This window comes from Bos indicus, chromosome 18, assembly GCF_029378745.1.
Source record: "Bos indicus isolate NIAB-ARS_2022 breed Sahiwal x Tharparkar chromosome 18, NIAB-ARS_B.indTharparkar_mat_pri_1.0, whole genome shotgun sequence".
NCBI lineage: Eukaryota > Metazoa > Chordata > Mammalia > Artiodactyla > Bovidae > Bos > Bos indicus.
Window position 1 is genome coordinate 11,855,110 of NC_091777.1, and position 22,492 is coordinate 11,877,601.

Genomic DNA, 22,492 nt, shown 5'->3' on the forward strand with positions numbered 1-22,492 from the left:
CGCTGTCTAGGGGACTGTCCCCGATGTGGACGGGCTGGCACTCCTAGGGAGGCTACATGCCCAGGGCCACTGAAGCCCTAAATCACCAGGAGACAGTGTGCAGGACAATGGCAACATGCAGGAGATTGAGGGCAGGACAGTGACCTTGGCGAGAGCTGGCATGTGGGGAGGGTGCTGCCCTTCTGCTCAGGACCCTTGGAGCCCCACAGGGCAGCCCCTGAGGGACATTCACCCACCACCTGGAGTCGCCACAGGCCCGACTCTTGCCTGGTGCACCTGTGTACCCGCACAAGCCATGGCTCACACCTGAGGGATGATCGTGTTGACAGCACCTACTATGTGCCAGGCCTGTGCTAAGGCTGCAGAGATGCCACGGAGCCTGGTGGTTAAGACCACAGGCCCCAGAACCTCAATGCCTGGGTTTCAGTCCTGCCTCTTCATGTCCCAGCAGGGTGGCCCTTACCGCTTTGTGCCTCGATTTCCCCATCTATCAGGTAGAGATAGAGCAGTACCAATCTTACAGGGTGTGGTGTTGATGAAATGAGTTGACATATGGAAGGCCCTAGAGGGGCCTGTCCTGGGGCCTGGCAAGGTCTTGGTGTCCACTGTTCTTGTTCCGTTGTCAAAATGTGGAGGCCCCACTGTAATGTGCAGAGCATGGGGCAGAAGACGGGAGGCGACATTGTAGTGACGGGGACAGCTGTCCTGAGAGCTGGCCGGAAACAGCCAGGTGGGGGCTGTGCACGTTGGCTGGGGTGGACTCGGGACACTGGCCTCAGCCACATGGAGAAGGTGGACTGCCTCTCTCCCCAGTATTTGTAATACTCAGAAATAACCGGCTGGCACTGCTCTGAACACTCTCCACATAGTGTCAGCTCATGGACTCTGCCCACGACTTGGTGTGAGGTAGTGTACTTGGCACTACTATGTGCCATCCTTACTCCACTTTGCAGATGGAGAAAGTGAGGCGAGGTGTGGCAAAGGGACTTGGTGACGTCACTCGCTTTGTCTGTGGTGGAGCCAGGATTTGAACTGAGATACCCTGACCACAGTCCTTCCTTTTTGCTGGTTTCCAAACTGCCTCTCTGGGGGCACTAAAGAGCTGCAGATGGTTTGAGGGCAGGGAAGTCACGTGAGCAAAGTGGAGTTTTGGAAGGCTGGATGTGGAGCAGAGTTCCAGTGGTCTGGTGTGGGCTGGGGAAGAGAGGGGAGCAGCTCTAGGAGAGACTGTTCTGCAGTCAGGCAGGAAGTGATGTGATGGCCTGGGGGAGGGCTCAGTGAGGCTGAGACTAGCTCAGGAGAATTTCAAGACAGGGGATGTGCCCACAGCCACAGGAGGCTAGGGGCTGAGACCGCCTGCAGACAGAGAGCAGCCCAGGCCCTGTGAGCGGGTCTCCCCTGGCTTGTTTCTGCTGCCTTTCGCTCACTGCCTCTTTCCTCGTGAGCCCCAGTAGAGTCCCTGGGAGCAGCCTGCTGGCCTGGCCTCTGTGGGGGCCTTCTACCTGGCTTGCCCAGGACCCCTAGGCAGCCACATCCCCTACCCTGCTGGGAGCGCAGGCTCTCAGAGCAGGGTCACAGGGATACAATTGGCCTCCATTCCCCCCAGATCTGTTAAAACCCAGCCTGAGAGGCGGGGAGAGGCCCTTATTCTGTGAAGACGGCCAAGGGCACCTCTGCCCATGCATCCAGACTCCATGACGTGTGTCCTGAGGCTCAGGGCTGGCTGACAGTGCTGTGTGCTCACCTGGCCCCATGGACTCCGAAGTCAGCCAGCCCAGGCTGGTGGCTGACTTTGGGAGGGTTACTTATCTTGATTTCCTTCTCTGTAAACATGGGGAGATTAATAATAATAAATGTTAAAAGATTCCCATCTGATGAGATTGTTTTGAAGATTTCTTGAAGATAATGAACATGAAGGTCAGAGTAGCTGCAGACATGCTCATTACCATGTTTTCCTGGCAGGGCATTGCCTGAGGGACTGGGGAGATTGGCGAATGTTTGTTGAGCACCTATTATGTGCCAGGCAGTGTTCCGGCCCTGTGCTAAGTGCTTCTGTGTATCATCTCATTATTTGTCACAGGAATCCTATAAAGACACACTGTTATTATCAGATTATCTCCAACTTTAAAAAATTGAGGCAAAATTCATATCCCAGGCATGCATGCTAAGTTGCTTCAGGCATATCTGACTCTTTGTGACCCCATGGACCCCAAGTAGCCCACCAGGCTGCTCTGTCCATGGGATTCTCCAGGCAAGAACACTGGAGTGGGATGTCATGCCCTCCTCCAGGGGATCTTCCTGATGCAAGGATTGAACCCACACCTCTTACGTCTCCTGCATTGTCGGGCGGGTTATTTACCACTCGCATCACCTGGGAAACACACATCCCATAAAGTTCACCAATTTAACATTCATCACGTTAAAGTGTATGATTCAGTGGCATTTAGTATATTCCCAAGAACTTTTCTGGTGGCTCATTGTAAAGAATCTGCTTGCCAATGCAGGAGATGCAAGAGACTTGTGTTTGATCCCTGGGTCAGGAAGATCCCCTGGAGGAGAAAGTGGCAACCCACTTCAGTATTCTTGTCTGGGAATCCCATGGATAGAGGAGCCGTGCAAGCTATAGTCCGGGGGACCGCAAGAGAGTCAGACGTGGCTTAACGACTAAACAACAGCAACAAGGCTGTTCAACCCTCACCTCTATCTGATTTCAAAACATTTTCATTACCCCCGAAAGGAGACCCTTACCCATTTGCAGTCACTCCTGACCCCCTCCCCAGCCCTAAGCAACCATTAACCTCCCTTGTGTCCTTGTGGATTTACTTGTTCTGGACACTCCATATAAATGAAATGGAATTCTACTTTTTGTGGCCCTTTGTGATGCCAAAAACTGGGCTTTGGTGCACTGGTAGCAGACTGAATCTCAGAGACAGAGTTTTGGGTAAAGTCGAAAAGATTAGTTTTATTGTTTTGCCAGGCAAAGGGGACCAGAGTGGGTTTGTACCTCAAAAACTGTGTGTCCCAACCCGGGGGGATTTGGTGGGGAGTTTTATAGCAGTGCTTCAGGGTGGGGCTGCTGATACGGGTCACAGTGTGTGCAGGGCCCGCACGCCTTTAATCTTGTCTCAGGTGGTCTGATGAGTTTCTCTGAAGAGGAGAATGCTGATATCTTCCATTTGTTGGGGGTTTTAGTTCTGCAGAAGAGCTCAGAGATACTGTTGCATGCATCCCTGGTGGGGGGCAGACCAGGGCCCTGCCCCAAGGCTGCACTCTTGTTTCTTGGCTGCCCTCCCTTGCCTGATGAGCAGCTGTTTGATTTTGACTTTTGGAGCTCAGAATCATGGAGGCTGAAGTCTATTCTCTACAAACAAGAAATGGGGGACACAGAAAGACTTCTGCACTCAGGACCCCCGTCGGGTCCTGCTCGTTTCCGTTTCTGTCTGGCTTCTTTTCCTTTGCATGGTGTTTGCATCGCTGTGGTAGCCTGTGCCAGAACCTCATTCCCTCATGGTTGAGTAATCCTTCACTGTGTGGATGAACCCCATTTTGTTAATTCAGTCATCTGTTGATGGACATACAGGTTGTTTCCACTTTTTAAAATCCCTGTTTCTAAAGACAAAGGAAATGGGCCAAACCAGCTACTGGCTGAAGGTCAGCACCTGACTGTGACCCAGCAAAGACAGTTCCTGAGGGGAAGAAGAACCCACGTGCACACCACAAGCTGAATTCACATCCACAGCAGCCGTGTTCACAGTAACCCCACATTGGAAACCACCCACATGTCCATCAGCAGGGGGTGGATACCAAGCTGGTGTCCGCATACAGTGGAACATCATCCATCGGCAAAAAGGGAGACGAGACCCCTGCAGGCTTTTTGGGAGACCCTCGAAAACCCACTGAGTGAGAGCTGCCAGGCACACTGTGTGACTCTGTTTATATGAAATTCTAGAAAAGACAACTCTACTGCCACAGGTTTTCAGGGTGTGAGTGGAGGGTCGGCTGGGGAGGGGTAGGAGGGAGATTTGGTGGGGTCAGGGCTTAGGACACTGATGTTGGCTTGTGAGGTGCTGGGTGTCTGGCTGGCACTGGCAGCCCTGGGTCACTGCCTGAAGGATGGCCCCAGAGTCCCCTCCAGCTGCTCCCCCAGAAATGGGCTGATTCAGGATGATGAAGGCAGCGGGGTGGAGAGGCCCTGTGCAGGCCTGTGTCTCTCCGTTTCTGTCTCTGTTTTTCAGACTCTATCTTTGCGTTTCTCCATGTGTGACATCTTGTGTCTGTGTGTGTATAACTCTGTGCATCTCTCTCGGTGTCTGTCTCCCTCTATCTCCGTATCTATCTTTGTCTGTCTGTCTGTATTTCGGTCTCTATCTGTATGTATCTGTCTCTCTGACTTTATATCTCTGTCTCTCTCTCTCTGACTTTGTCTCTGTCTCTCTCTCCCTCTCTGACTCTGTCTCCCTCTGACTATCTCTGTCTCCCTCTCTCTGACTTTATCTCTGTCTTTCTGACTCTGTTTCTCTGTATTTCTATCTTTGCCTCTGTTTGTGTCTCTCTGACTCTCTCTCTCTCTCTGTGTCTCTGTTTCTTCCCTCTCTCTCTGTGTCTCTGTCTCTTCCCATCTCTGTATCTCTCTCTCGTGTTTCCGTCTCTGCATGATCAGAATCACTGTGTCCCCTCCTACTTCTGGCTCGAGTAAGAAAACCCTACTCAGGGCGGGGACTTGAGAGGGGGACAGGCCCGCCCTGACCTGGCGCGGCTCCTTCCCAGGCCGGCTCTGGCGCCTCTGGGCCGGCGGGAAGAGGCATACAGCCCAGGGAGGCCAGGGCCTGGCAGGCAGGCCTTTCCCGGGACGGGACCGCACTCCCCACCCCCTGCAGCTGGCTGGCTTTCTTCTTCCTTGCCTTAGAATCAACTCCCACTCCCTGGGTCTCCGGGGCCCTGAGCACTGGGGGGATGGACCTGCCCCCATGCAAGCACCCCCAGCCTGCGTGCCCTGGGGTCCCAAGGGGAGGAAAGGCACCAAGCAGGGCTGGCCGCCTGGAGGAGGGGGCCTGTTACAGAGGAGGGGCTTGCACAGGGGAGCACACACTGTAATGGTGGCCCTCCTCCTTCCCCCAGTGGGTTAGAAGCTGTATGTGTCTCCCCAGCCTCAGCTTGCAGGCCAGCACTGGACACCGCACCCTGGGGTCCCAGCTGCTGGGAGGGTGACAGCTGGGCCCCACCCTGGGGATGGGTTCCAGCATGTTCTCTTCCAGGGTGGAGGCAGATGCAGGGAGGAGGAAGGAGAGGGGTGGCCAGGAGGACCAGTGAGGGAGCAGCTGGGGATCTGAGTGACCTGCTCCAAGTCTGGGCTTGCCCTGGGCACGCTGGTAAATGACTTGACACTTCCCTTCTCTCATCAGCAAAACGCTCATGATATTGACCACCCAAGGTCATTTTGAGAATAAGATAAAAGTGCGTGAGGCTAAAGTCGAATAAAAGGATTCACCTGTCAGCTCTTAAGAGGGTGGCACTGTTGTTATTACTCCCGTTTCACAGATAAGGGAGTCGAGGCTCAGAGAACTTCAAGAATTCTCTCAGGTTGTCAGCTGCAGAGCTAGAAAACTCTTGCATTTTTAAGTTTTGGCTTCTCCTTGCTAGGTTTATAGGCTCTCTGAGGCCTTGTTTCTGCAGCTGGCAGGGAGGGAGCCTGTGCAATAAACAGTTAAGAATCAGTGAGTGAATTGGTAAATGTCAAGCTGTGTGACCCCCGGCCAGCTCCTTCGCCTCTCTGGGCCTACATTGTAATATTTGTCAAGTAAAGGATGAGCACTCTAAAGAGCGTTTAGGCCAAACTCCAGGAACCCAGTGAAGAGAAATGCAGGGCAGGGCCTGAGCAGAGGGACTTTCCAAGGTTCGTGGTCATTTTTAGACTTGCTCTCAGGCGACAAGTGACCCGCGCACTGTCCTCGGCCGGGCCCGCTCTTGGTAGTTCTTTTTCTGGCTGCATGAACTCAGGCTGTGTGTGCAGCCAAAGTTAAACTCAAGAGGGCTGGACACGTGGCCTGGGCGGGGAGCCGGAGCAGATGGCAGGCCACCTGTTGAGGGGCGGCTGCAAATCAGCGCTCCTGCTCCTCCAGTGGCCCCCTGCCTCCTGTGTACCCTCCCTTCCCGCCTGCCTTTGCCTCCTGCCTGCCCTCCCCAGTTGACCTGGGCCCCTGGGGCATCCATGGTGGGGTTCTGGGCTGAGGACCCGCACACAGGGGGATTGCAGGGGCTGGTTCCCTCTAGAGCCTGGTTCTCTGGGCTGGGGAAGGCAGGCCCTGAGCGTGCAGGCAAGGGGCTTTGTCCACCCTCTGAGAAGACCGGAGAGGGGCTGTGGCCATGCTGCCCCTGCGTCTCTGACTCCCTTGGCCTACCACTCCCCCTCAAAGGGGTCATCTCACCAAGTCTTTGTGCATTTAAAGATTTTGAAATTTGTATTATTAAAAAAAAATCACAAAGCAATATATGTTCATGGTTCAAGGTAGAAACTTTTGAAAATACTCATAAGCAAAAAAGCAAAAACCCCACCATCTGTTGCTCCAGGTGTCAGGCATACCCATTTTTCTAGTCTCTTTGCCTTGGACATGTGTATTACTTAAAAAAAAAAAAAAAAATTCTCTTACTTTTACAATATGGTGCTAATTTCCTTCTCAGTTCATACAGAGGTGGCCAGAGTGTGATTTTTTTTTTTTAATATCGTCATTCTGGATGGCTGCATCTTTATACAGGGCTCGATCCCCTATTCACAATGCCAAAATCATAAAAGCTGGAAAAACCAAGTTTGTCTGTAACTCATTTGGTCTCAGAAATCTGCCTTGAATGGACATGAGGCTATTTATAGCCTCCATGGCTGCTCTTCAGCATGAAGATTCATGTATTTTGGTACAGAAATATCAGTGGTTTTGTTTAAGGGGGCTGCCCCCAACCCCACTGAGTTATAAGGTAATGTTGAGCCTAGGTAGCATTTTATATTTCTAAAACCCACAGAACTGTGAATCCTGGAACTCTTATGAGGCATGGAGATGAACTAGATTTTAACTGAGTGGACGAGTTCAGCGCTTACCTTTGCTGGGTGTAACGCTCTCTGCGAGTGTTTTGTGCATAATCCTTATGTCACCAGGGAGAGAGAAAACTCTGGTGTTGTATGCAGTTGGTGGATGGAGACACAAGGCTCAGAGGGTCCCCTGGGACGGGTCAGGGTGGAAGTCAGAGCCTTGACTGCCAAGGTCAAGCACATGCCGCCTCCCTGCCTCCTCCCCTGTGCCTCCCTGATACAATTTGAGATGGCGCCATTATCAGTGTTTTTCAGGCTGTGGCTTATGAACCGCCTGCGTCTGAATCCTTGAATGGCCACTAAAATAATGCAGATTTCCAGACCCCCCCCCCGCCCCGCCACCACACCAGCCTTGGGACCTGGACCTGAGAGTACTGCAAGCAGCAGCTTGCCAGATGGGCTCAGGGTGATTCTGAGGCTTGTCATGTTTGAGCTTGTCTGGGTCCCAGGGATTTGAGTGAAGAGATTAAATACTGTCCATCTCCTACTAGACATGTGCTTGGGGGGTTCAGGGGGCTCAGTTTTGCCACTACCTCCTGCTGCCAGGGACATGTCAACCTGAGCTGTCAACTCAGGAGCCCCTTGTCTCCTGGGTAGCCCAAGGGCTACTGGGCACACCCTCTTGGCCTCAAAGTCGTGACTGGAAATGGGCTCTCCAAATCAAAGTTGTTAATCTTGGTGACCAGAGGGAATTGTAGCTCTGTTCAGAAACTAGGTTCCCCACCCACTCTCTTCTCAGAGCCTTACCTTCCTGGATCTTTGAGGGACTCAGCATAAGGTTCCTGCTTATTTTCTGGCCCCTCTGCTTTTTCTCAAAAGAATGGTTACACCTTTTATCTTAATCCAGCCTGCCTGTCTTCCCTCCTTGCCTTCCTTTTCTTTCCCAGGAGTGAATCCTTCTCTCCTCTCACTCATCTCCTTACCCGTCTGTCCGTTCTCCCTCTCTCCTTCCTTCCATCTACCCATGTATTCATCCATCTGTGTATCCATCCGTCCACCCTGGCACCCACCCAGTGAGTGCTCAATAACTTGTAGTTGAATGAATGAATGAATGAAGAGTTTCTCCAACCAGCCTATCCAGTAACCTCATGAAAGACAGGAAAAAGATTCATTTAGAGTAAATGGTTGTGGCTGAATGAGTCCCTCACACTCTCCTCGTTCATTCATTCATTCAGCAAATGTTTATTGCGTGCACCTAGGTGCCAGGCCGAGACCAGGTTGTGGTGCTGGAGATACAGTGTTGAGCAAAAACAGATGTCTGGCCCTTACCCTCATGGAACTTGCAGATTTGGGGGGAGACAGATGTTAATAGAATAACCACACTCATGAATTCATAATTGCAAATAGCAATAAGTGCCCAGAAGGAAAAGAAATCACCCAGCATATCCCAGAGGTTCCTGAGCCAGGCCTGGGGGGCCAGGGAGGCTCCTGTGGGGTCTGGATCTTCATGCAGGAACCACAGGATGAACCAGCCTCCAGGAAAGAGCCACTGTATCAGGTAACTCCAGAGAGGAATTAAATAAAGGGACCTGGTTACAAAAGTGGTAATGCAGTTGAAAGAGCAAATAGGGGCGATTAGGAACTGCAGGAAGCTGCTGTCACCTCTGCCTGAGGGACAAAGAGGAGACAGTTATTGGGGCTGCAGCTGGAGCACAGAGGAAATGCAGCCATTTCTGGAGACTCGGCCCAAAGCGGGAGGGGAGATGGAGAAGGGGAAAGGGAGAGAGGAAGAGGAAGAAAGAAATACCCCGGCTTCTCCCTCCTCTCGCCCTGGGGTCTCCCCAGTGCCTCCATGGGCTGACCCTGAGTGGAGGGGAGAAGCAGAGGCCAGGGGACCTGCAGAACATGATTTGTAGGGTCGGCCTGCAGAGTAGAAGGATGGAGAATGGCTTATACCTGGCATAGGCAGGAATGAAATAGGCACAGAGGGGAAGGAATCAAATGCAGTCAATCCAGACGGTACATGCAAAGGCCCTGAGATGCAGTGTGTGTGTGTCTTGGAAGGTCAAGGCCAGGGGCCCAGAGGTCCTGGAGTCTCCTGGAGACGTGGCAGGGCCAGAAATAGGAAGCTCAACCTGTCACCTGAGAGCTGTGAAGCCTGAGGATTTTAAGCAGCAGGGAGACCATAACCAGATTTGTGCTTTGAACAGATCACACTGTGCAGCTCCTGGGTAGAGAGCGGATGTGAAGCACCCCAAGGGGAAGCAGGTGGGGTCACTGCTGCCCTGCCAAACCTCCCAAGCCCCCAGCTTCCACCCAGGCCTGGCAGCACTCCCCTACCCTCCCCATCCCCACTCTGGCCCCCGCATCCACAGCAGGAGGGAAGCTCCAGCTTCTTCTAGTGAGGCGGCCATGTCCTTGATCTTCTGCTGCCCCCAGATGAGGTCCCCTGTTAAGCTGGCCTTGTCCACCCTGGTACCCTCCTCTAAACACCACCCCCACCCAGCTGCCCACAGCCTGAGCTGGAGTGCCTGCCACCGTGGCACCTGTTCTCGGCTATTTTTTGCAGCTCTGTTTTCAGGTCTGATAAATATTGATGGCCGAGCAGGGTCCTGGGTGGCCCTGCTGGGAGATAATCTTTCTGGAAGACGAGTCAGGGTGCCTGGCTGGAGTTGCAACGGGACACCCAGGCCTGACTCCCGGCCTCCGTGCCTGCCCCCACCCCACCTCACCCTAGCTTACTCAGGGTTGGGGGTCGGGTTCAAGCCTGAAGCCCCTGGCAGCCACCCAGAACGTCAGACTTGCTCTAGTTTTCTCAGAAGTCTGGAGCTGATCACCAGAGGCCTGAGCTCTGGGGTCCCAAGGAAGAGACAGGGTCACCAAGATGTTCTTGAATGGCTGGGTGAGGGCACCTTGGCCTCAAAACCAGAAACCCCCAGTTTTCAAAGGTGAGAGAGCTCGAGTTTAGGAATTCCCCTTCCAGCTCTGCATGCGACCTTGGACAATGTATAATTCCCTGGGCTGTGGGTCCTCACCTGCCAAATAAACAGGGTGGTCAGAGAGGGGCCACAACCTCAAAACTCTCTCCAAAAAATACACTTCTTGGAGGCGGAAACCCTTCTGGGGGACTCCAGAGGTAGGGGGCAGAAATGGCTCCCCATGCTGAGTTCTCAGCCCTTCTGCATTCAGGAGTGTTTCAATCTTCCCGAGGCAACAAGGGGTGATGGGCATGGTTGTGGACTAAGGAAGTATGGCTGAGAAGTCCCAACCACTTGCCCAGGGCCGTGCAGAGAGTAAACGACAGGGCTGGGATTTCCATCCAGACAGTGAAAGCCAGAGACAACTTACTGCAGTCTGAAGTGTAGGCTCTGAAGCCAGACAACCTGGGTTTGAATTCCAGCTCTGTCACTTAGAAGCTGTGTGGTCTTGGGCAGTAGCATAGCCTTTCTGAGCATCTGTCTCCTCATCCATAAGGTGGAAATAGTACTTGTGCCTCTATCTCATGGGGCCATTGGAAGGATTAAATGAGAGGATGTACACGGATTCAGAACACAGATTCAGAACTGAGCAGGGCCGACTTAGGGCTTGGGACCCTCTCCTCCTAAGACTCGTGTCCCTGCCACTGCAGCATCCCGCTGCCCATCAGCTTGGACCCTGTACAGCATCTGACCCAGACCTTCAGATGGGCAGGCGCTCAGGAAATGCATTCTGAACCCAGGAGGGAGTGGAGTCAGGACCCAAAGTGGGCACTGGGGACTGTAAGTCACTGTTCCTGGTGAGCGCTGTCCTCTGGACAGCTGGAATGTTCTAAATCATTCTAAGACATGGGCAGATTGGAATTTTAAAATATGTTTCCCCTTTTAGAGTGAGCCATGCCTAAGTATTTCTGGCCTGTGAAAGGAACACAGTTTCAGAGCCAGGACAGGGAAACCATGCGTGCTCACACAACCCAACGAAAATACCAGCCACCAAGCCCTTTTCCTCTGCGGCCCATGTGGGCTGCATGGGGGCTGCTGGGGTGGCCAGGGGGTGGGTGCCCTGCAGGGAGATGGCCCACAGCGTTGGGCAGCTGAAAGACAGTCTTAGGAGCCAGGGAATCCTAGGAATTCCACAAGCCACCACGAATATGGTTTCAAATGTCTTAGTATGCATTGGTGTCTAACATATACCTACCCCATAGGAGCAACTCCAGTAGAAATACCTCGTGTGTTTTCAACAAAAGACATGGACGACAATGTTCAGAAAAACAGTATTGGTGTTTGAGTAAGATGGGAATGGCTCCAAAGCCAAGCAGTGGTGGAATGGCTGGAAAAATTGTGGTAAGCTCACCAGTGGAATACTATGCAGCAATGGAAAAGAATTGGGTACTCTCAGGTGCAGAAATGGGAGAATTTCACAGACATAACATAGAGCCACAAGGCAGACTCAGAGACTACATATGATATCCTTCCATTTATATAATATGCAGTCTGTACTGACGTGCAGTTGAACCCTGAAAACATCATGCTCAGTGAAAGACACTAGTCACAAAAGACCACGTATCGCATGATGCCATTTCAGTGAAATCTCCAGAATGGGCAGATCCACAGAGACAGAAAGTAGATGAGTATTGCCTAGGGCTGGAGGGTTGGGAGGTGACAGCTTATGAACATGGGGTTTTTCTTGGGAGCAGTGAAAATATTCTCCAATTGACTCTGATGATGGTTGCACAACCATCAGAGATTAAAAGCCACTGAACTATTCACCATTGAATTGGTGGATGGTGTGGCATGTGAATTATATCTCAGTAAAGCTGCTAAAAAATAAAAAGCAGTTTGGCATTAGAAGCCGGGACACCTGGCATTCCAGCTGGGACTTGTTACCCTTGATGGGGGTAAGGCCTGGATGAGATGCAAGGGGAGCTGCTGGGAGGAAGCTCAGTTCAGGAGGCTAGCCGTGCCTTATTTCTGGGTGCTGATGACACAGACATGCTCAGCTTGTGAGAATTCCACAAGCTGGACCCACATGATGATGCCCATGGTTCTATATATACGTGGGCACACTTTTCTATATGTAAAGCCTAATGAAAGCTTTTAGAAATTACTGCACCCTGGTTTAGTATTGGACACACACTTCAATCCTGTTTTACATCCCCATCAATGAGTCCAGCACCAACCAACCGCAGAAATGAAAGACCAGGGCAGGCGGGCTGGCCATGGGGTTTGGAACATCCTTTGGTGACTCAGAGGAACAGCTGGAAGGAATCTGTGGCTGCTGGCTCCCCCTTCCCACCACCATTAGCCTGAGCTGAGGTACCTGCAGCCCACCAAGTAGTCCAGGGCCTGAGAGCCTGGGCTGCTGAGGGTTGGGGAACTTGGGCTAAGCTGCGGCTGCTGGTGGAGCCACAGGCAGGATTTGAAGGTGTCTGGTAAGTCTGCCTCCCTGGCAGGACCCATCTAAGGACAAGAATTGGGAGGCTGGCCCAGCAGGCCAGGAGCTGGGCACGCAGCAGCAGGGTAGGTTAGAGAAAGGCTCTCTGGCCAGACTCCCTGGGTTTGAACCCAGCTCCCCCAGTTCTGCTCTGTGACCTTGGGGACATGTGTTCACCAGTCAGAGCCTCAGGGTCCCCATCAGTAAAACAGGGTAAATAATAATGCCTATTTTTCAGGCTGTTGTGAGATCTAAACTAGGTGATGATGTAAGCTCTGAACATAGCACCTGGCATCTAGTCAGCATGCTGTGAACCTGAGCTACTTACTATCAGTACACACTGGGGGGCAATATTGAGCACCTACTGCATACCAGGCACTCTTCAGATAGTATGAAGTCCGTGGTCTACTTCTTCCCCCTCTCCTCCCCAGCCCACCTATTCCCTACCCACATGAATGATTACTGTGGGTTTTGTGCGGCAAGTCAGGGGTCTGTTGAGAAACCAGTGGCAAGGGAGTCTTTGAGGACACACAAGATTCTTATGGCATTTGTCCCCGCATCTCCGGTGCAGGTCCACCCAGGTGATCATCTATCAAAGGAGCTTTATGAGGCCCTGAAGTTCACAGGAATAACCTCGGGTTTTGCGATGGAGGAGGAGGTCGGGGAATAGTGTCACCAGAGGGGTGGGCCTGGGCTGTTTGTGTCTGTTTGTTTTTTTTTTCGGGTTCATGGGAGCAAGGCAAGATTTCAGGGATACCTGATTCTGCTCTTAGACTCTTTATCCCATGCTTTTGCCCTTAATTGTGTAATGCAAGCAGCTTACAAAGTAGTTCTCTGGAGCACTTTTCTCAGGCCCCAGAGATGGAAAGTGGTCCTCCCACTTCCACCCTCTGACACCCCTATATTTGAAAACAGAAGGGATGCTAAGCTAGGGTCACCAAACACGCTATATATTTTTAATGTTGACATTGAACAGATCAGCCCAGTTTACACATACAAACACTAGGAAATTTCACCAGCCCCAGCAGCTGGGCGCTTACCCCAGGCCCAGGAGATATCCCCTAGAACCTCAGTCTCTCCATCTCTCAGGTGGAGCTGGTGAATCCTTCTTCACCCCCTGGATTGCTGTGTCATACGAGCTAACGGATGTGAGACGGCTCATAAGACGGCCTTCATAAATCCCAGGGATTCTTTTTTTTTTTTTTATTGTTAACGGTTGCATTCCTTCCCTCTGAGAAGGAGGATATGCTTTTGCCTGTGGCCTGCCATGTTTGAAACTCTGAGCACAGCTTAAAAATACTTACTTCATTCTTAGGAGGAAACAAATGGAAAGAAATTAAAAAAAAATAGGACAGTCAGATGATAAATTTTGTTTTTCTGGTCCCCAGTGAGCCAGAAGCCAAACACACAAGCACACGTTGCCTCTAAAAGAGGAATGGTGGGCCAGCCTCCGAAGGGGACGGGGTTCTGGGAGGGGTGCCTAAGGCCCTGTACAGCATAGAGAGAGGAGGAAGCAGGCAAGGGCGCCATGAGGGGGGCAGGCGGGTTGCAGGGTCGGGGGGAGCTCGGGCCACAGGGAAGGATTTGGTCTGGATTGCTGGCACTTGAAAGAATGAAAGACTGGAAGCCGGTAGAAGCAGCCAGGCAATTCTGGAACTTGGAAGGCACTGCGAGGTTTTGGATAGAGTCTGGCATCCCATGTTTAAGCATGGATTGGGCCCCAACTGAGTCCCCCGCCTTGTGACGCTGTGGGACCTCGCGAGGGAAGCCACCCAGAGACAGACACACAATACGACGTGTGATAAGTGCTTGGAGCCTGGAAACTTGCTCTCCCCCGCAGTGCGAGGGCAGATTCCTGCGGTTTCTGGGCCAAGGCGACCCTACAGGAAGCTGCAAATTTGCAATGTGCCCAGACGTTTCACGCTGACGGTCTTCTGGTCTCCTGCAGACCCAAGGTGGGCATTTTCTCCCTGTCCCTAACACTGGGGTGCTTGTGAGCATCTGTTGGTGCTTCACAATCCCATCATGCTTTCGAGTCCCAAGAATGAAGATGGAGAGCACTGGGTGGCGGTCCACGTGGTCTGCGGGTGCCTGGCCCCCTCTCCGCAGCTGCAGGGAGGGCTGGGGGGCTCAGAGGGAAGCGAGGAGCTGACTCTGCTGGCACCTGGAGGCTGTGGCTCCAACATGAAGTTATTATGAATGAACCTTGAGACTTGGCCTCATCGCTGGCACAGACTCAGCCTGTTTTGTGTCTGAGTCTCCTTAGGTGTGAAACTGGGGACATACGTGAGAACAAGCTGGCATCACAGGGCTCAGGGCAAAGCTAATGGCCAACATAGCCAGGGAGTGACAGAGACACACCTCCTGGGCTCTGGCCCTAGCTTCGCCTGCTGCATGACCTCCAGCTTTTATGTCTCTTTGTCTCCTCACCTGGAAACTGAGGACATAGCAGAATCTATCTACCTCACTAGCTTGTTGCAAAACGTGTGGGTCAGGGACCTGTGTGTGCTTCACACTCAACCCATGTGCACAAGCGCTCCTGTGACGTCTGCATCCAGAGAGAGTGCTCCGCCTGGACGGTCTCACTTCACCTTGCTCGCAGCCCTGTGGGGTGAGTTGCTTTGTTATCCTTGTTTTACAGATGGGGAGCCCGAGACTCAGAGAGGTTAACTAGCAGGCCAAGGCTCTCACAACTAGTAAACAGCAGAGCTGTGATGTCCATCTGGTATGTCAAACTGTACCAGCATCTGCACCCCGGTCACCTACCCACAAATGACCAACCGTCATCACCTGCCTTCCTCCTGCTCTGCTCTGTTCTCCCCTGTTCCCTGGCTCCACGATGTGTGCCTGGGGACCTTCCTGAGCCACTGGGTCATAGAAGGAAATAGAGACATCCAGTGAGCAGCTCTTCCCTCCACTCCTGGCCCCCTTTGTACACACACATAGGTACAAGCGTGAATACATGCATACATACGCATAGGGATGCACACACGTGTACACACTGACACATGCACACACATGAATGCAGGCATATGTGTACATACAGATGCATACATACACACATGCACACTCCAACACTTGCATACACATACTTTCACACATGTTGCACACACTCAGGGTACTCTCTAGATGACTAGCTTAGCCAAGAAAACCACTCCCTCTCCTCCTGTCAACCTCCGAGGTGCTTCTGCCCCTGACTGTGTGTGTGACTTCACTACCGTGGCCCGCTCACCTGGGAGTGCAGACAGGCAGTCGCAGAACCTCCTCAACCATTGGACAGGACCAGGAAGTATACCCACACAGTCACCTACCACGTGCCAGGCCCCTGTCTGTGGAGGGTCACGACCCCATTGCACAAGGCAGAAAACTGAAGCTTAGGGAGCTAAGGGGTTTGCCCAGGGCTCACACGGCTTGAGAGCGATGGGGCAGGATTGGGACCCAGGAGGGTGGGCTCCGGCAGTGAGCCAGGCTTTGGATCTACACAGTGAGCAACAAAGACGTGCTTCCCGCAGGAGGGAGCACCCGGGCTCCTGGGGGAATCAGTCAGAGAACAGTCAACAGAAAAATAAAACCGTTGGCAAATTCCGATGCCAGTGAGCTGAGACTGAGAATGACAGGGCAAGCTACTTCAGTTGGAGAAGGAGGAAGTCCTCTGGGGGAAGACCAAGACCATAAAGAGGAGAGCAGCTGGCTTCATAAAGAGAGCCTGGAGAAGTGTTTGAAACAAGGAACAGCATGAGCCAAGCCTTAGGGGACCCATATGTAACCCCCAGCGGACCTCTCTTTCCTGAGCCAGGGACTGTGTTACCAGCAAGCTCTTGGTCTATGTGGGGCTTGAGAGTTATGCTGGGACACAGTTATGCAGACCTCACCCTTTAACGTTCTCCTCATCAGGCTCCCTCCTCCCAGCAGGTATTAAAGATGCCAGAAGCAGGGAAGCCCCTTGGCCCTGCCCGCAGCACTCCCTCAGGACAGTCCTGCTGACAGGGCTTTTTCCTGGCCTGGGTGAGAGCCCCCAGTCCTGCACTTCTGGCCATGGTGATGGTGATGCGCTTCCTGTTGACCCCTGAACTGTGAGCCCTGGAATATCCACCAGGGATTCCAAAGAGGTGGCCCTTTCTCTTGTTCCCTTTATTTATAATGCATGACCTTCCTCCATGCCAAGAGGAAGCCTCGTTTTATTTACATGTCAGTGTCCCAGAGGGCAGAGGGGCCAACCTGGCACCTTTGTCCCCAGGCTGACTCTGGGCTCCAGCTGGTGGGTTGGGACAGTTGTTAACTGCTCAGAAATCAGAGACTCAGATTTTTGAAGCTGGAAGGGATGGGCATTTTGCAGATGAAATGTGAACCCAGAGAGGCCTGGATTTGCCCAAGGCCTCCCAGCCAGTGCCAGAGCAGCAGGGAGGATGGAGCAGTCTTGGCTGTGTCCCCTGCTGTGGACAGTCTCCATCAGCAGCTGGATGACGGGGCCCAGATGTTTGCCTAGTGACTGTGCAGCCAGGGAGTTGAGAACAGGGGCCTGGAACTGACTGCCTGGGTCTGAATGCCAGCTCCGCCATTCACGAAGTGTACCTTAGAGCTCAGTGCCTCCTCTTTCTCATCTGTAAAGTGGGCTGATCATGGCACTTAATGCAGAATTATTGGGAGGAGCGACTGAGCGGATGTGTATAAAGTACTTAGATTCTGCCCCTGGCAGGTACTAAGGTTTCTCTTTCTGTGTTTAATAAATACAATGGCAACCCACTCCAGTACTCTTGCCTGGAAAATCCCATGGATGGGGGAGCCTGGTAGGCTGCAGTCCATGGGGTCGCTAAGAGTCGGACACGACTGAGTGACTTCACTTTCACTTTTCACTTTCATGCATTGGAGGAGGAAATGGCAACCCACTCCAGTGTTCTTGCCTGGAGAATCCCAGGGACGGGGGAGCCTGGTGGGCTGCCGTCTATGGGGTCGCACAGAGTCGGACACGACTGAAGCGATTTAGCAGCAGCAGCAGCAGCATACATAGGTACAGTAAATACATGGAAACAGTTAACCCCCTGCCAGAGCTTCTGCCTAACAAGAGGAAAAATGGGCCCAGAGTTGTTGAGTCATGTGTCCTGGAACACACAGCCCTTACACACAGGACCCTTTCTGCCCCTGCCCAGCGGTGGGCTGGGGTGTGGCAGGCTAAGGAGTCTGTCCCTAGGATGGTGCATTCTCTAATATGTCCCAGGAGACAGGGGACAGCTCTTACCTCTGTCACCAGAATTAGAACACTGGGCCCTGAAAGGTGTCCCCAACCCCGGGCTCCTCAAGGCTGTAAAGGGCCCGTTAGAATGGGGAGGGGGCAGGGGCCCCCCAGCTGACTCGGCAGCTTGCCTACTTCGGGGTTGAGGGAGCAGCCCTCCCTTGTCTCCTGGGACGCCGGTCGCGTCCTTACCTGGCTCCGGCTGCGTCCTGCTTGACCTTTACTTAAAGACCAGCTCTAGCGGCTGATGGGTTTCTGCGGGTCCCCGAGGAGACCCTTCAGACGGCTCGAGCCAGGCACGCTGGAGAGAGCCCCTAATTGGGGCAATGAATCATCGAGTGCGGCTCCCGGCTGGACACAAAATAGATAGAGGAGCCGGCGAGCTATTGTGCGCAGTTTGGGACGCGGGGGACGGGGAGGGGGGGGGTGGGGGGGGTGGAGTGGGGGGGGTGGGGGCGGGGGGGAGGGCGGAGGAGTAGGGGGAGGGGAGGAGGGCGGGGGGAGGGGAGGAGGGCGGGGGGAGGGGAGGAGGGCGGGGGGAGGGGAGGGAGCTCGAGGGAGGGATTCCCCCGCCCGCCGCGCTCCCGCCCTCCCGCCCTCCTCCTCCCCTCCTCCTCCCCTCCTCCCTGCGCACCGCCCGCCGCCCCGCCTCCCTCCTCCCCAATTAAATGACCCAACGCTTTGGCAGGCGCCGGAGCTCGCACATGCGGCTGCCGCTCCAGCCGCCCGGAGCCCGCCGCCGCCGCTGCTGCGTTCCGGGCGCGCTCGCCGCGGCGCCGCCGGGGGCTCGGCTGGCCGGGGGGGCGCCTCTGCGTGCGGCGAAGCGCCCGTGCCCGCCGCCAAACTTTGCGGCGCGCACACATGCTCCAAGTTGGGCGCGGCGGCGGGCGGTGAGGGCCGCCCCGGGCGCGCGGGGGCCGGGGCGGGCGGGCGGCGCGGCGCGGCCATGAGCGGGCGGCCGGCGCCGGTCTCCCGCAAGCAGCGGCTTATGGCAGCCGTGGGCGAGCGGACGGCGGGCGGCGGCGGCGCGCCGCTCTCCTGCTTTATCTGCGGCGGCGGCATCGGGCGCGGCAAGGAGCTGAAGCTGCAGGTGAAGCAGCCGGCGGCGGCGGCGGGCGCGGGGGCCCCGGCACAGCCCTTCTTCCCGTTCCTGCAGCAGCAGGAGCCCGCGCCCGGCGCGCGCGAGCTGTCCCCGGCCGACGGCTGCGTGCTGGTGTGCGCCGTTTGCCGCTGCTTCCTGGGCGAGCAGTGGGCCGCCTTCGAGCGCGCCCGCACGCCCGTGGACAAGCGCATGTACTGGCTCAAGCGTCCCCACCAGTGCGACGCGGGCGCGGGCGGGCGCCGCGGGGGCGCCGCGGCCCCTCGCGAGTGGAACGTCGCCTATGCGCTGGGCGGCGCGGACGACGAAGACGAAGGCGGCGGACCCGGGCCCCGCGCGGCTGCCGAGGAGCCTCGAGACTCGGAGCTGTCGGAGCTGTCTGACACCGACCCCCTCTCTGAGCCCGACCCTGCGGCGCGCGACGGCCCCAGTCCCCACCAGGATGGGGCGCCAGCTGCGCGCTCCGCCCCGGGGCCCGGGCCTCGCGGTGGCCGCTGCCTGGAGTGGAGGCCGGCGCTGGGACCCTCTCCAGGACAGGGTGCGGAGACTCCGGCGTCTGGGGATGTGGAAGAGGAGGGAGTCCCCTCGAAGCTCCGCCTGGATGGGGAGCCCAAGGCCGGCATCCGGCGCCGGCGGAAGGGCCCCGGGAGGCACTGGGTCCCAGAGGCCCGGGCCAGCGTCCTGAGGGGAGTTCAGGACCCTTGGCAAGGGCCTTCAGTCCAGGTGGCCCCTGCAGAGGGCACAAAAGGAGCTCCTTTGGGCAGGGTCGCCAAGACTCCCGAGAGCAGGCCACTGCGGGAGAGCCGTGGGGGCTACTGCATGTCTGAGGACAGTGACATCAACATCACCAGCGAGGAGGAGGACCGCAAGGAGCAACCTCTCCCAGGCCCCCGAGGCCCCAAAGACAAGGAAAATGGTAGTGGCCATGCACCCCGGGTTCCCCCGGAGAGCCGGGCAGCACCACCAGAGGGCCTTTGCTGCTACATCTGCGGGTCAGCGCTGTCCCCAGCCTCGCAGCACCAGATCCACGTGCAGAAGCAGGAGAAGCTGGCCCAGGCCCCCTTCTTCCCCTTCCTGTGGCTGCACAGCCCGCCCCCGGGGGCACAGCCCATCAGCGAGGGTGGTAGCACCCTGGTGTGCCCCTGCTGCTTCTCATCCCTCATGCAGCAATGGCAGAGCTTTGAACTGGCCAATGTGCCCGTCCTGCAGCGGCTCTACGTGGTGCCCCTGAACAGCCACGCCCCAGGCATGGCCTCCAAGGGCAGGCGGCTCCTGAGGGAAGAAGGCCCACCCAGTGGGTCCCTGCCGGAGGCCTGCTACCTCTGTGGGGAGGACTGCACCCAGGATGCCCGGGCCGTGGCCTCCAGGAGCCTCAACGGCAATGCCAGGGCCTCCATGCATTTCCCCTTCCTCAGCCTCCTGCCCTGCCCGCCCAACGCTCAGGGCCCCAACAAGCGCTGTGAAGTCCGCAGCTGCCCCAAGTGCTTCAGCGTCCTGGAGGACGTCTGGGCCCTGTACCGGGCCTGCCAGAATGAGGAGCTCATCACCTCAGTGCAGGGCTTCCTGGGCAGGTACCACCAGGCCTTCTCTGCCTCGGACCCTACTCTCTCCGAGCCGCCCTTGTCGGCCCAGGGCAGCCCAGCATCAATCTGTTACATCTGTGGGACTGAGCTGGGCCCCGGGAAGGAGTTCCAGCTCAACGTGAACCCGTCCAGCCGCTTGGGCGAGAAGGAGCCCTTCTTTCCCTTCCTCACTGTCTATCCGCCCGCCCCGCGCGCCAGGCCAGCCGACGCCACCGGCCTGGTGGCCACCTGTGTGCTCTGCTACCACGACCTGCTGGGCCAGTGGCTGCAGCACGAGGCGCGCGGTGCCCACCATGCTGTCAGCCCCTGGTCTCGGCAGTACCGCGTGGAGACATTTGTGTGCTTCTTCTGCCAGCAGGAGAAGAAGCGGTGTCTCGGGCTGAAGGCCGTGAGGGTGGCCCGGCTGCCCTTGTTTCTCTACACCCTGCGAGCGAGCCACAGCCTGCTAGTGGATGACGGGCGGCAGTTGGTCATCGGCGCCTGCATAGAGTGCGGGACCCTGGTGTGCGCTGGCCAGGGGCTCCCCCGCCAGGCACCCGTGGGCTGGAGCTCCCCAGTGGCAGCTGCGAGGAAGGTAAGCAGCCGTCCTCAGTCATCCTCTGAAACCCCAGCAGGGAAAGAAGAGATGTTGTTTTCTATTCTGCCGGGGAGCAGTTTGCACTGATTCTGTGTGCTGTGTTCCAGCAGGAGGGGCCCTCTTGGGTCACCCTGCTGTGCTAGCCGAGCCTGGAGGCCTGGGGCAGGCCAGAGGAGCTGGGGGGCCGAGTGGTCCTGTGGAAGAATAGGGCATTGCTGAAAGCAGCAGGCATGGGCCTGAACTTGAGTGTGTGTGCAGCGGAATCTATCAAACAGAGGAAGTTCGGGGCACGTCTGTCATCCGCCTGATAACATTGGTAATTAGTCCAGCCATGCGGGTCACTGAGAGGTCTCGTACTTACCCGGTTTGAAACACATCAGAAGTTCCTCTCTCTCTCGTTCCCACTAGGCTTAGTTTTTCCAGAATTTTCCACCCAAGTTCACACTTTTCCTTTGAGGCTCTCTGGTTGCTTAACAGCCGATGAAGAGAGATTTCCAGACATGGAGGTTTGGGGCCCGGGAGACAGTGGCCTAGACAGGCCTTTCTCCCGGTGGGAAGAGAGTCTTTCTTCTCTGCAAGTCAGCTGTGCCGGGGGAGGGTGGGAAGCCTGGCGTGCACCCTGTTTATAAGGCGCCTGCCTTCACGCTGCCTGCCCGGGAGGAGCCAGACGGGGTTCAGTTAATTTTGGATCCGGCTTTGCAGAGGCCAAAGCAGGAACTGCCCCCGGTGGGTCTGGGGAAGCAGACATCTGTGAGTTATGATCACCGTCATGGCTACCGGGGCCAGGAATCCTAGTTTCCACTGAAGCCAGTGGTGCTAGCTTGCCTAATCCCATGCCTGGAGTGGTGGCCATTGGCGAGGGACTGGCAGAGGACACGTGAACAGGGAAGGGTGCCTTCGCTTGTCCAGGGGTGGATGTCCATCTGCTTGAAAGCTTCCTGAGTCTGCCTGCCACACAGACAGACTGTGCGCACGTGTGTGGGCTCCTGGGTTGCATGTTCACACGTGGTGGCTGAGTCTATAAAGTAGGTGCCTGGCCCTGACACCTTTGTGCTCTGCCCAAGGTTCCTTCAGCGTCAGCATCCTCTTTGGGCTTAGTGCTTTCTTTGGGGGCTTTGGTCTGGTTTGGGAGCTTCTGTCTTTAGAACGTTTGGGGATGGCTTCTCACCCCCACTGTAGATGCTGAACTCTCCTGGTGGTGTGGGGCAGCCCTGCCCGGGGTCTGCTGCTGGGAATCTGACCTGCAGTTCCTGGAAGGGTTGGACCGAGAAGAGCCCAGCCTAGCTTTGGAGCAGGACAGGATTGGGTTCCAATCCTGCCCTTTCTCTTGTTAACTGAGTGCCAGAGAGGACACCTCTCATCCTCCCTGAATACATGTCTTTAAACTGAGGAGTGGAAATAAGCATTACCTGCCTCATGGGGCCATGCTGCTGCTGCTGCTGCTAAGTTGCTTCAGTCGTGTCTGACTTTGTGTGACCCCATAGACGGCAGCCCATGAGTACTGAGAATTAAATAAATCGGGGCATTTGATTGCCTCTGCAAAATCAAGTGCTTGGCGTACAGTGGGACCCTTCAT

The 22,492-nt window shown here is 55.4% G+C and overlaps 1 protein-coding gene across 6 annotated transcripts in view; it reads left to right on the forward strand.

Moving 5' to 3' along the window:
• Positions 1-18,650: 18,650 nt before the first annotated feature.
• Positions 18,651-22,492, forward strand: part of GSE1 (Gse1 coiled-coil protein) — a 395,102-nt gene continuing 391,260 nt past the window's right edge. For 4 of the 6 annotated variants that reach the window (XR_011561427.1, XM_019978786.2, XM_070770406.1 and 1 more), the window contains exon 1: positions 18,655-20,913. Coding sequence is in view for 5 of the 6 variants with exons in the window: in XM_019978786.2 (XP_019834345.2) it covers positions 18,949-20,913 (1,965 nt within the window). In the remaining variant the exon portion in view is untranslated. Of the gene's footprint in view, positions 20,914-22,492 lie in introns of all 6 variants that reach the window. The other 2 variants (XM_070770408.1, XM_070770407.1) reach the window with 2 other exon arrangements.